General features: G+C 40.1%; 1 protein-coding gene across 4 annotated transcripts in view; it reads right to left on the minus strand.

The window, feature by feature from the left end:
- The window catches only part of LOC116064901 (roundabout homolog 1-like), a 93,499-nt gene that overhangs the window by 12,019 nt on the left and 69,354 nt on the right, over positions 1-12,126 (minus strand). For 3 of the 4 annotated variants that reach the window (XM_031320275.2, XM_031320276.2, XM_031320277.2), the window contains 7 exons: positions 10,898-11,055; positions 7,357-7,477; positions 6,259-6,397; positions 6,028-6,155; positions 3,962-3,970; positions 3,532-3,656; positions 3,261-3,432 (listed from right to left, as the gene is read on the minus strand). In XM_031320275.2, the coding sequence (XP_031176135.1) occupies positions 3,261-3,432; positions 3,532-3,656; positions 3,962-3,970; positions 6,028-6,155; positions 6,259-6,397; positions 7,357-7,477; positions 10,898-11,055 (852 nt within the window). Of the gene's footprint in view, positions 1-3,260; positions 3,433-3,531; positions 3,657-3,861; positions 3,971-6,027; positions 6,156-6,258; positions 6,398-7,356; positions 7,478-10,897; positions 11,056-12,126 lie in introns of those variants that run through there. The other variant, XM_031320278.2, reaches the window with a different exon arrangement.

The following is a 12,126-nucleotide window of genomic DNA, read 5'->3' on the forward strand; positions in this document are numbered from 1 at the left end:
GTTAGTTTTCTACAGTATATTTAATGTATACTGCAAACACAAATTATTCATATTAAACATGTGTTTTATGTTTTGCCACTGCAGCTAAAACAGGTTTAAGATTTTTGGGGTCATGTTGAGGCAACTAAAAGCATCAGGTTGGAGAAACGTGTTGTCATTATAAGGACAGTATCGGTAAAGTAAGCTTACAAAAAGATCTCAGGTGACATGCACATGTGCTCTGCATGCTGAATACATGGGAAACAAGTTTCTTAACTGAAGTCCAGGACATGATGCTATCATTTCCTGTTGGTACAAAAGGTATGGTACTTTCTTGTACTGGGGTTTATACTGTATTAAACAATACAAGCGTCTGGTGTCCAAGGGACTAAAGCGGTTAAACTGCAAGGTCCCCAGTTCGATTCCTGTTGTTGCATGTCATCCATCTCTATTCCTGCATTAATAACAATAAAAATAATAACAATAAAATACTTATCTTGTCTGTATCTCTTCTATCACTGTCAAATAAAGGCAAAAAGCCAAAAAAACTATACACTGTCAATAGTATATTATGAAATTGGGAATTGATGTTGACAAAAGATCAAAGTCATGAAGAGAGAGACAGAAATAAAAGTAAGAAAGATGAAAGTAGAGAAAATGAAAAATGAAATGCTGCCAAGAAATGAAAGACGGATAAGATGTGAGAGATATTAAGAGGAAAATTGGTAAAGAGAGAACAATAGGTTGAGGTGGCTGTGCAGGCATTGGAACAAAAAATAAATCAACTTTTCCCCTCCAGCGGAGAGCAACTAATCGTTATTTCGGCATTAGGTACTGCTGGAGACGGCTCCAATCACAACGGCAAAGCCCAACTAATAACAATCCCACTTAGATAACAGAGCTCTCGCTTCTCTCTCGCTTCTTTCTCTCGCTTCTCTCTCGCTTCTCTCTCGCTCTTACATTAAAAAAAAAAAAAAAAAAAACCTGTGGATGAGGGCAGGGGCTTTAGATAAATAAATAAATAAAAATACCAAAAACACGCCTTGAAAACTGCCGGAGGTAATGCGGACCAGTTATTTCCATACAAATGCACCACTCCAAATGGGGATGAGAGGAGAGTGGTGGGATGGAGAGAATTTAGGGTAGGGGAGAGTAGAGAGGAATAGGTACAGGCGAGAGTGCAGTACTATAGACCACAGAAAAAATTACATAAAACATGACCCCATCTTTTTTTTCATTTCCATTTCCTGTAACAGAGAGTGTATGCCTCTCATTTCCCTGCATCATGCATTACCAATATGAGCAGCAGATTATCCTTTATAAATAATAGGGCTGTACCGAACAACTGAAAGATGCAGTATGTCTTTTTGAGCCTGAAGCAATTATCTTCATTAATTTAATACAAAGTACATAGTACACAGTTACCCAGACACATGTATTCATGATCATACAGGCCCTTTAATTGGGAGCTTGTAGACTTTGCTGGTGGTGTGTACGTAATTACTGGTGTGGGCCTCCAAGCACATTTAAATTGCTTTTTCCCCCCGACAATTAACAGTTATTTCATCACCTAGGATTTGTACGAGAGTCCCTCAGACCACTTTCTATATAGAAATACCTTTTAATAAGTAGGGATGCACCGAATCCAGATTTTTGGGGTTCGCCCGAATACCGAATCCACTGGTTAAGATTCTGCCGAAACCGAATACCGAATCCTACTCCCATCCTCAGTCCATTAACACAGTAAACACATTAATGAAGTAAACAACGACCACAGTAGTGTATTTTTCATTTTATTTTAACTGTAAAAAAAAAAATGAATAGGCAACATTATGCGTCTGGATAACACAAGTTTTTAGCTGTGACTGTCCTTTAGACCAGTGGTTCCCAACCTTTTTTCCTTGGCGCCCTCCCTACTTATGTCTAAGAAAAGCTGAGCCCCCCCTCCCGAAACCGAAGTGGAGGTAAGGAAGGATCAAAATGAAGAAACGTAAAAAAAAAAATAAACCTTGACCCTAGCTCCCTCAACTGAATAGTGTGGGTAACAGATCAAGGCAGCAACATAACCAAAGCCCTGGAACCATATAGGAGACTTTCTTGTCTCGATCACCTAATTAATACTGTCCTTCGCCACGGTCGGCATGCCGACGCACTGGCCGACAACAGTGCTGCAGATGGGGGAGACACAATGTAGCACAGTTTTCCTCACACTCAAGTCAGTGCAGGACATATACCCAGAGCTACGGGAGAAGCTGGAGAGGCATTGCTTTCTCCCCACCCAATTAGGCTAATAAAGTAATGATTAAAAAAACACAAATGCTTGATCAAGGATAGCAGCGGAAAATATCGGGTCAAGTTCGGGCTTGGGCAGAGAATCTAAACTCTACTGTCCTTCCTTTGCCGTACCTGAAGTTGCTGCATTTTGGCTGCTGTCTGTAGATTCCTTCATGCACAACTCATATTCTTTCAGATGTTTCATACGCAAATGTTTTAACAGCGGCAATGTTGTGTAGTGTTTAGGGTCCTTGCCACCAGGAGACAAATCAGCATTGCAAACTGAACATGCAGCTCAACTTGAATCACCTTCTTTTGACTGAAAGTACTGCCAAACAACACTTTTTCTGTTCACGAGTTCCATTTCCACTTTCTCACAGCCTATTGCATTGAACGGTCCACCTATGTAAACACCTTCCCGTAATCAACGGCGGCGTCATTACGTCGACCAGCATGTAGTGTAAGCGTAGGGTTGAAACCGAACCCCGTCAAAAAGCCCAATATTCGGCTGAATCCGAAGCCGAATCCTGGATTCGGTGCATCCCTATTAATAATATCAATCTTGCAGTCTGAATTCACAAATATTTATAGTTTAATACAACACAATCTATGTTGTTACAATGGATAATAATAAAGTATTTCCCCTAATCCTGTTAATTTAGATTACATACTGTACAGTTGTTAGATGAGAAACTATATTTTAGGAAGTAAGTAAGTAAGGCCAGACACTCTTTACACGCAATCCATGGAAACAGATTTTAAGCCTACATTTCCTGAAATCCCTCCCCTAACAGTTAGTAACCAAGGCCAACTACCACACCTTTAAGGGAGGTAGCTCTCACCAGGCTGTAGCCAAGGCCAGTTTGTAGCCTTATAGACCTGCTCAACAATGCAAAACTACAGCAGCAGAGTAGTCTGTTTACCCAAAAGACAAATGTATTGCAGCTAGAATGGTGCTGAAAAAAAGTCCCCCCATCTGCCCGCCATCACACCTTCCCTTTACTCACAGTCTGTGACCTCCAGCAGTGCTTTGGTAATAACACTGCCAGCGATGTTGAGAGCCTGGCAACTGTAAAAGCCGCCATCAGAGCGCTGAACGTCGGTAATGGTCAAACTGCCCATCTGGGAGACAGACAGACGGCTAAAGGGCTGTGGTGGCTGGTACGAGAACAGCAAACTCTGGAGGGGAGACAGAGATCACAGAGTTAGAAAGCCATTAATTCACTATTTACACTGAGTAGTCATTTAGTATGATGACAGACTGAGGGTCAATCTCACCTCACTGCCCTCCCTCTGCCAGAAGATAGCGGGCTGTGGATTGCCAGTGGCCTCGCACTGGAAGGTGACCGTCCTGCCCACTGTCACCACCTGGTTCCTGGGGCGTATGGCAAATGCTGGGGGCACTGCAGAGGAAATGAGGCCCTAATTACCTGGCAGCCTGATACATTTCCATCATTTCCAGTTTTAGAACATCCTAGTATGCATGAAAAGCTCAAGGAATAAAGGCTAAGTGTGTATGTAGCAATAAACAGTCATTATTTACCTTTTTTAATGAAAGAAAACAGGACATATATATTAATTTACCCACACATAGCATGAATTACATACTGTATTGATGGATGGAATTAGAGTGAAGATAGGACAATGACAGTGGCTCAAGGTTTCTTGTTGCTGTCTGATGGTGGATGAAGGACGGATGACAACTTACCAGTATTGACTACAAGGGAAAAGACACAAAAAAGAGCAGTGTAATGAGCAATGAAGGCACATACAGGTATATGGAACTGCAATGATGCACTCAACAGTATTGACACACACTTAAAAAAGTGGGCACAATGGAATTAGTATGAAAGACCACTAGGCAGTCAGTAATACAGTATAGGGGTGCAAGTAAAAATTGATCTACAAGAAGACAGTTTGTTTACCAAATATATATTACCAAATATTCATTATTATTTTTCTACAAGCAGATATAAAGAGGCAGAGGTAAAAAAAAAAGAAAGAAAGAAAACTGATAATTTATTGATAATGATGATGATGATAATGATGATAATGTCTTTTATATGATTCATTTAATTTAACCTCATAAATAATGCAGGATTATTTTGGGTAACCAACTTTACATATGATCATACATTTTTGAGCATAGTTCGAAAATGATCTTCATGAAAGGAAATTATTCTTTTGGAATGAAAAGTAAAACATTTCTTCAGATGGCCAAAATTTCCAAAAACCAAATGGGAAAGGATAAGACATGCTGTTTAACCCCTATTAGACCCAGCAGACTAGTTGACTGCGAGGTGTGAAAAGTGTATGAAATTGTTGGTTTGAGTTACAGAGCCAGCCAGCCTTGAGGCGTATTTGGACAAAGATACAATCCCCTAACAAGGACATAAAGATGCAAGGGAGTAAAGATGGAGCATTGGGTCTGGATGGAAAGTGGAAGAGGGAACTGCTGGTGCTATGCAGGGATTTGCTCTGCTAAATGTAGTACACAAACAAAGACACATTTTGGGAACTACTGTACACCGTGACATCTGTAAACTAGATTTATAGTGAAATGAATGGCTAGCTAACCAGCTGGTTTTGGAACTACTGTGAGAGGATGACTGCGGTTATTGCTCAGCATTTTTTTGTGTTCAGAGAATGTCTTTAAAAAAAAAAGTAAAGCACATGGTTTTGCAGAAAAGCAGGGTTTAAGCAAGATGTGTATCATTTATAAGCAATGTTATTTTAATTTATCTTCATTACAGTTTCTCCTTCTTATTGTCTGAAAAAAATACAGATGATTTGGCTGTCATTTCATCTCATACTTGGGACATGTGCAAACCTTACAAAGCAGTTTAAAGCATCTGTTTCAAATGGCAACTGTTTAATGTCAACCAAATGTTCTAGGTCAGTAAAAATTATTGTGGTTACGACTATAGCTACGATCGCGCTACGATCGCGCCTGCCAGAGTTTTTTTGATTTAATTATGAAACACACATTCACTTAGAATGCTCTCTGTTTCCTCCCATAATACAACTTCTACTCATCTTCCAGTTACTCCTGCCCTTCTCCATCCACTGCCTAAATTAGCTATGGTTCCCCCTGATGCTTGTTTTCTCAGGTTTTTGGAGGGAGAGGAAGACCATGTCTTTGCATGGTCCCAGCATGCAACCAGCCCTGCCTTATCTTTAATTAAGTCCTACTGGCCTCACGTCCATGTCACCCACTGTGTCACTACCGCCTGTGTTTTTATATATAAATATATGTGTCTCTGTGTGAGCAACTATGAGAGGTGTTTTCCTGTTCATTTCCTGCCGCTGATTTATGAACTTAAGGGTGTCATTGTCGGAGGACCACTCAGACCAAATGAATCCATTTGCTGCAGTCACGTAAACATTTACTTTGCATGCTCTTTTCAGTTTATACAGGACATTACCATGAAACATACTATAAACAAACTGCGGAAATATCCTATACTGCTTGTTTTTTAAGAACTGCTGTTGACAATAAATGACCTACAGCAAGGAAGCAAAACGGCAAAAAACTGAGAGCAAAAAGCAGCCTAAGACACAATAATAGAAACAAAAGGTCACTGCCTGCTAATTTGTGACACTACAAGACAAGATTAGTTATACTGTTAGGCTTAAAAGCAGCTGTTTTGCAAATACTTCATCCATGAAAAGGAAATCTGAGGCTCTGAAAAAAAGAGTGTGTGAACTGTTTATAGAAGTGAAGGTGGTGCTACGTTTAGAGGACATCACATGTGAGGGTCGGGTTGTACTGACCGTGTACAGTGAGCGTGGCAGATGATTCAGACTTTCCAACCATGTTCTCCACCACACATGTATAGGAGCCCTCATCTAAAGAGGTCACTTGGCGAACAATCAAGGTATGGTCCTCTAGGATTTCAAATCTGTTGCAGGACCGACACACACAATCAAGAGATGAAAGAAAGAGTGGAAACATCGTGTTTGCATGGTAAATTAATGTGTATATAGAAGGTCTTTGTGCATTACCGGCCCTTAGGCAGGTCAGAATCATCTTTCCTCCAGCGGACAGTGGGAACAGGGTCTCCTTGAACCACACAGTGGAACTCCACGCTCTCCTCAGCCAACACCACCACACTGCTGGGCCGCTTCACAAAGGTTGGCCGCTCTGCAGGGCAGCAAAACAGCAACAAGCACAAATGTCAATGTGATCAGCAACGGTGCCATCTACAGTATATCCCAACACTTCTTGTATGTTATCCTTGTATAGCATACATAATTTACTTGTCTATTCTTAAGAAAAAATGTAACTTGTGCAATTTGTTCAACCTCTTTCAAGCTGTGTAGTTACTGAAGCTTATCTAAACTTTATTTTACCAAGTGTAATAATGGATCGTATACTCTCTTTTGATTTCAGGGTAGCTCTAACTAGCAATAATGTCGGCTCCCATGACTTTAACCAATTGCTTAAAGAATTCTTCCTACAAAAAGGGAGAAAAAAAAGAAGTAATAAATACAGAATATTCATCAAAATATGCAAGGTAATCTACATATTGCAATTATCATAGAGTTTGAAAACATTTAATATTCTAGAGATAATAATCCGTTAGTCTCCAAAGTCATTTATTATGCACAACCTGTAGAACAACCTATTTGGACCTATTTCTGCATTCAGCAGGGTTATTCTCACAGCCTTGAAATGCTCTATGAGGCACTATACTGTATACTCCCAACCTCCACCAAGGTCATCTAACCATGTGATATGGATAAGAGCTCTATTCTGATGGGAAATGTTAATAAATGGAGAGGGGGTGGAGAATAGAGGTGTTTGGGATAGGGGGTGTTGGAGGTAGCATGGGGAGCTCTGTACTGAAAGGTTTGAGAGGTTTCAGCATTGGATGAAGCAGAGGTAGATGTTTAGCATGTGTTTGGTTGGAAACCTCTCCAAAGCTGGCAGATTGGATTGTAGTGCTGCATAATCAATGTAATTAATGTGTTATTATACTCCGTTGACAAAGACCTGGCATTGCAGACTGGCAAACTAAACCACTGTGAACTGAGAGGGTACTTAGACTAAGTGAAGCACTGCAACACTGGGAAATGCAATTACAAAGCCGCAAACGTTACCAAGCACAGTGAGTTCGGCGATCTCGCTCTCCCTCTCTCCCACCATGTTAGTCCCAACGCAGATGTATTTCCCTGCATCACTCTTCCTGGTGTTGGTGATCATCAGCTTGCCGCTGCGAATCTAAAAGAAAGCACAACAAATATGTTCACAGCTGTTTTCATACGAGATCTTACCACCCTTATGTGCACTGTGTTTGTGAGGTACAGAGTGAGCAACTTGGCACTTTCATAATGCACATAATATTATGGCCACAATTTGTACATTTTGTGATGAAATCTGCCACAGCTAAAGTGTTCTCTTAGATGTGCTAACTTCAATGCATGTTGCCACCCACATACAACACTCTTGTTGTCATCCATTTTAAAATACACTTTTTTTATGCACTTGATGGCATAACAAAAAGTTGTGCTCGTGTGCATCTGTAAGCATCTCTTTATCTAAGGAATAGCATTTGCACTGCCTTTCAAGCTGCACAGAAGGTCACCCATTATAAATTACATAATTCATATCTAGTGCTACATGAGCACAGAACCCTGGGAACAAAGACACCGCATCTTTGTACAGACCTTCCTCAGATGTTCAGTCAACCTTCTTTGCCTTTCCCAAACTCTTTACCTCCTCTATACTGATATATGCACACACACACACACGCATGCACACACGCACACACGCATGCATGCGCACACACGCGCGCACACACACACACACACACACACACACACACACACACACACACACACACACACACAGACACATACACACAAACACACACACACACACACACACACACACACACACACACACACACACACACACACACACACACACACACACACCTTCCATACTGTTTTCATTCTTTTCATATCCTATCCACCAGACGCCCCCACACACTATGGTAGCTGTCTTTATTGTGCTTTCAATGTGAGCTACTGCACTGATATTCTGTAGCTCCTCAGTGCAAGATGTCCAGTAGTGAGCAGGCATGATACTATCGCCAAGGCCATTCCCTGCACCCAGACATCAGAAATCTTCACCCAGCCATTCATTTAAACTTTCAGCCTACTCACACTAAATTATGGACTGGATCTATTCATATATGCCTGCTAGAGACACACAGCCTGTGATGGCATGGCTCTGTTATTTCTTAACAGAGGTCAGAGGTTAAGGCTGCCTACAGTGCTGCGTCTATGAAGCGGGCAGGGGATTCAGCGGCATGCCAGACAGCACCTGGCTTGGTGAGCACTCTCCATAGAATGCATCATTAAATTGCTGTTGCAGGGATGACACCAACAGCCTTTCATTTATGAGCCAGCCTCCTCCAGGCTAACCTTCCACCACAAACAGCTCATTCTCTACATCAAATAAATCACAACTAAGAGTGGCCTAACTATGGCTGACATTCTAAATGTGTTGCAAATAATGTGGTTTGAAGAGGAAGATTCAACAGACGGTTGTATGCCTTGTGGTTCTATGTACTTTTCATACACAATGTCAACCACTAGTAATCACAAGGAGCAAGTGGGGGAATTTAGGAACTGGTGTTGCAGATTCAGCCATTCCTGTCAGTATCCAATAGATTGGTTTGGATACTTGGACTTAAATTAGAGTAAATGCAAAATGTATAGTATAATAGTATATTTGACTAAAAAAAACAATTGCACCATTGCATTCACTGTTTATACTGCCATTAATGACAAATGACATCATTGTTGGAATCCTAGAAAGTAAGACAGGCTGCATGTATTGGCAGACAGTAACAGTATTTTACAGTATGTTACTGGACCAACACTAAATACATGAATTTAGACGTTTTTGTGTGCCTTATTTGCACATGATATTTAATTGCATGAATTCATAACTGAATTAATTTTAATTTACATTAATAATGGCTGTATGATTCAGCGAGCAAATATAAAATAGGGGAACCTATGACATGTAGACAAATAATAAAGGATTACTTGAATGTCAGTGGATAAATGTATTATTGGCTCATAATCTTTCCCATACTGCAGTGTTCCATTTCATTAAGTAAGCACATTTCTTTTTTATTAAATGCATAACCATATTACAATCAGGTGACTAAGGTTACCCAGTTGAACCCTGGATAAAGTGTCTTAGATTCATCAGACATCTGTGGGCACATGGACTGCTGAGTCTGTGTAATAACGGTCTCCTGATGAACCAACATCAAATTTTGTGGCAACGTTATGATGCCAGTAAAGTATTCCTAAAGGACTGCAAAGATGATCTAGCTCAAACCAATGCCATTGACTAATGTTATAGTTGTGTAGTGCAACTGTTTGCTCTAAATACTGCTGCACTAGTAACTTTAGCAGCTGATTAAAGAGCAGACCAAGAGCTTTTTTATTTCCTGGACTGACCGCTCCTCGTTTTTAGCAGCAATTCCATTGCTAAGAAATCCAAATGTGGTTTGTTGCTCCTCCATCTCGGACACTGAAACCTCAGCTTTCATTTCTGCTCTGTTTCAATGTGTTCTCTTTCTTCTTCACATAGCCTTACATGCCCTGAAGGCACACACATTCTGAAGCTGCTTATAGTGTGATTTACATTTTTTTTTTTTCTGTATAAAGGCGCTCTGCTTTTTTAAAATTAAAATCAATTTATCAACCTTTTCCCTGTGTGAGTCTTTCTAAAAATCGTTATCAAAAATTAACTCACAACTTTATCTACATATCAGTATTAATAAATGATGGTCCAGGCTACAAGGTGAAGACTCAAAAGGATGGAAAGTAGCCATGACTTGTGTTGGACTCCTTTGGTCTCTGTACAGTAAGTGATGTCTTTGAGTGAACTCTCACTGCAAAGACATATTTCCATATAGAGAAGATGATTAGGGGGGACAAAGACAGGCACGCAGAAAGTACAAAGCAAAAAGCAGCCTTTGTATTTCCCTCAGAGGAGCCTCCCCTTGGCTCTGATCCATTCCTCTCCCTAAATCAGAGATAGCTGCTCTGTCCATCACAGTCCCCCAGAGAGACTCTACCTGTCACTCCACACTAACATGAGCTTTGAATTCGCTCTTGTGTGTCCCCAGGAGCATGCAAAGACATTCAAATAAACAAATCAACACACACATACACATACACACACAGCTGCTGAAACCTGGTTCTATTCTTGAGTTAAAGGAAGGAGAAGCCTGTTCTTGCTGGCCTGACCAATCACACGCTTCTGGGTCTGAAATCAGCTCAGTGGATACACGAAACATGAAGAGAACATCACTGCTGTGTACTGTACACCACATGACAACTTAATATAGAAGATTAATGACAGCTGTAGCTCATATAATGACACTTACTAGTGCCCCTTTTTGCAGCACAATCCAAGTGTTGTGCTTATGATTAATAGTATCTCACAGTAATGTTTTGTATCATATGGATGTATCAATTGGTAGTCAATGTTTTATCTAACTGATTGACTCTAACATGAGGGTAAGTAATGATAACATTTACATTTTGTGTGAACTACTCCTTAAAGGTCAGAATGATGTGTAATGGTTAAGATTAAAGTGGTATCTCTTACTGTGATGCGTTCATCTCTGTCATCTAAGTTGGTACCATCTCTCCTCCAGGAGATGGTGGGTTCAGGGTGCCCACGAGGTGGTTGGCACTCCAGGACAGCCGGCTCCCCCACTGCAACCATAACGTCCACTGGGTTCTGTCTGAAGTCATCGCGTAAAACTGGAAAACACACAGAAAAGCCCAACAGTCAATAAAGTGGAATTTAATAATGTTTGACTACAATTTGACAATGAAATTACAATATGTGCTCATACTGTTGGTGCCTTTAAATGGGGTTGTACTTATTGTGTCAATGAGTAGAGTTTATTTAATAATAATAACTGACTGATTATTATCAGAATGAGTTCAGAAGTTGTGACATACTCTACTGTATGCTGATGTTTTTTAAAATGTCAGAGCCCAGGGAAATTGCTTTTCACTTATAACTTTTTTCAGTTGTCTACCCTTTTCTTGTTCCTAGCATGAAATGCACGAAACACAAAATTATCCCCACTTTTATAAGAGGAACAAGGCCATATTTTCAGTCACTTATCAACAACGTTCTTAAGACTTCTTGAACCATGTCAAAAATATGACCTTTCAAGTTCCATTTGAAGGAAGCATAATAAAAGGTTGTTTGCTAGCTCTGTCAATCACACATTTTAAGATCAGCACACCAACTCTTGCCCAAAATACTTTCATTGTGATGAGCTGTTATTATATCTATATAATACAATCTGCAAGGATTCCTCATGGGATTACTCCCTTACTCAAACTGGGGATAAGGTCTATTGAGACAAGCTGCTGAGAAAGCTGCAAAGCAAACTCGCATCCACTGCAAGAAGCCTAACAGTAGAGTGTGATTTCTGTCGGCCACAGGCCCCTCATTCCTGTCTCCACCATAGACTGTATAGAAATGTCTCCACTGTAAAGCCTCAAGCTCTGAACAGCACGAGGATGAGCACATTTCTGATGTGAGCGGCAAGCAGTGGTGGAAGAATTATTCAGATCCTTTATTTAAGTAAAAGTACAAATACCACAGTCTTAAAAAACCTTTACATGTAAAAATCCTGCATTCAAAATGTTACTTTAGTAAAAGTATCATCAGCTAAATGTACTTGAACTATCAAAAAGAAAAGTAACCATTATGCAGAATGGCGTCTTTATTACGGAATATTCTATTATACATAATTTATCATTAATGAATACTTATTATTATTATTATTATTATTATTAAAATAATAACAATTT

The sequence above is a fragment of the Sander lucioperca genome, chromosome 13 (genome assembly GCF_008315115.2).
Source record: "Sander lucioperca isolate FBNREF2018 chromosome 13, SLUC_FBN_1.2, whole genome shotgun sequence".
Taxonomy (NCBI): domain Eukaryota; kingdom Metazoa; phylum Chordata; class Actinopteri; order Perciformes; family Percidae; genus Sander; species Sander lucioperca.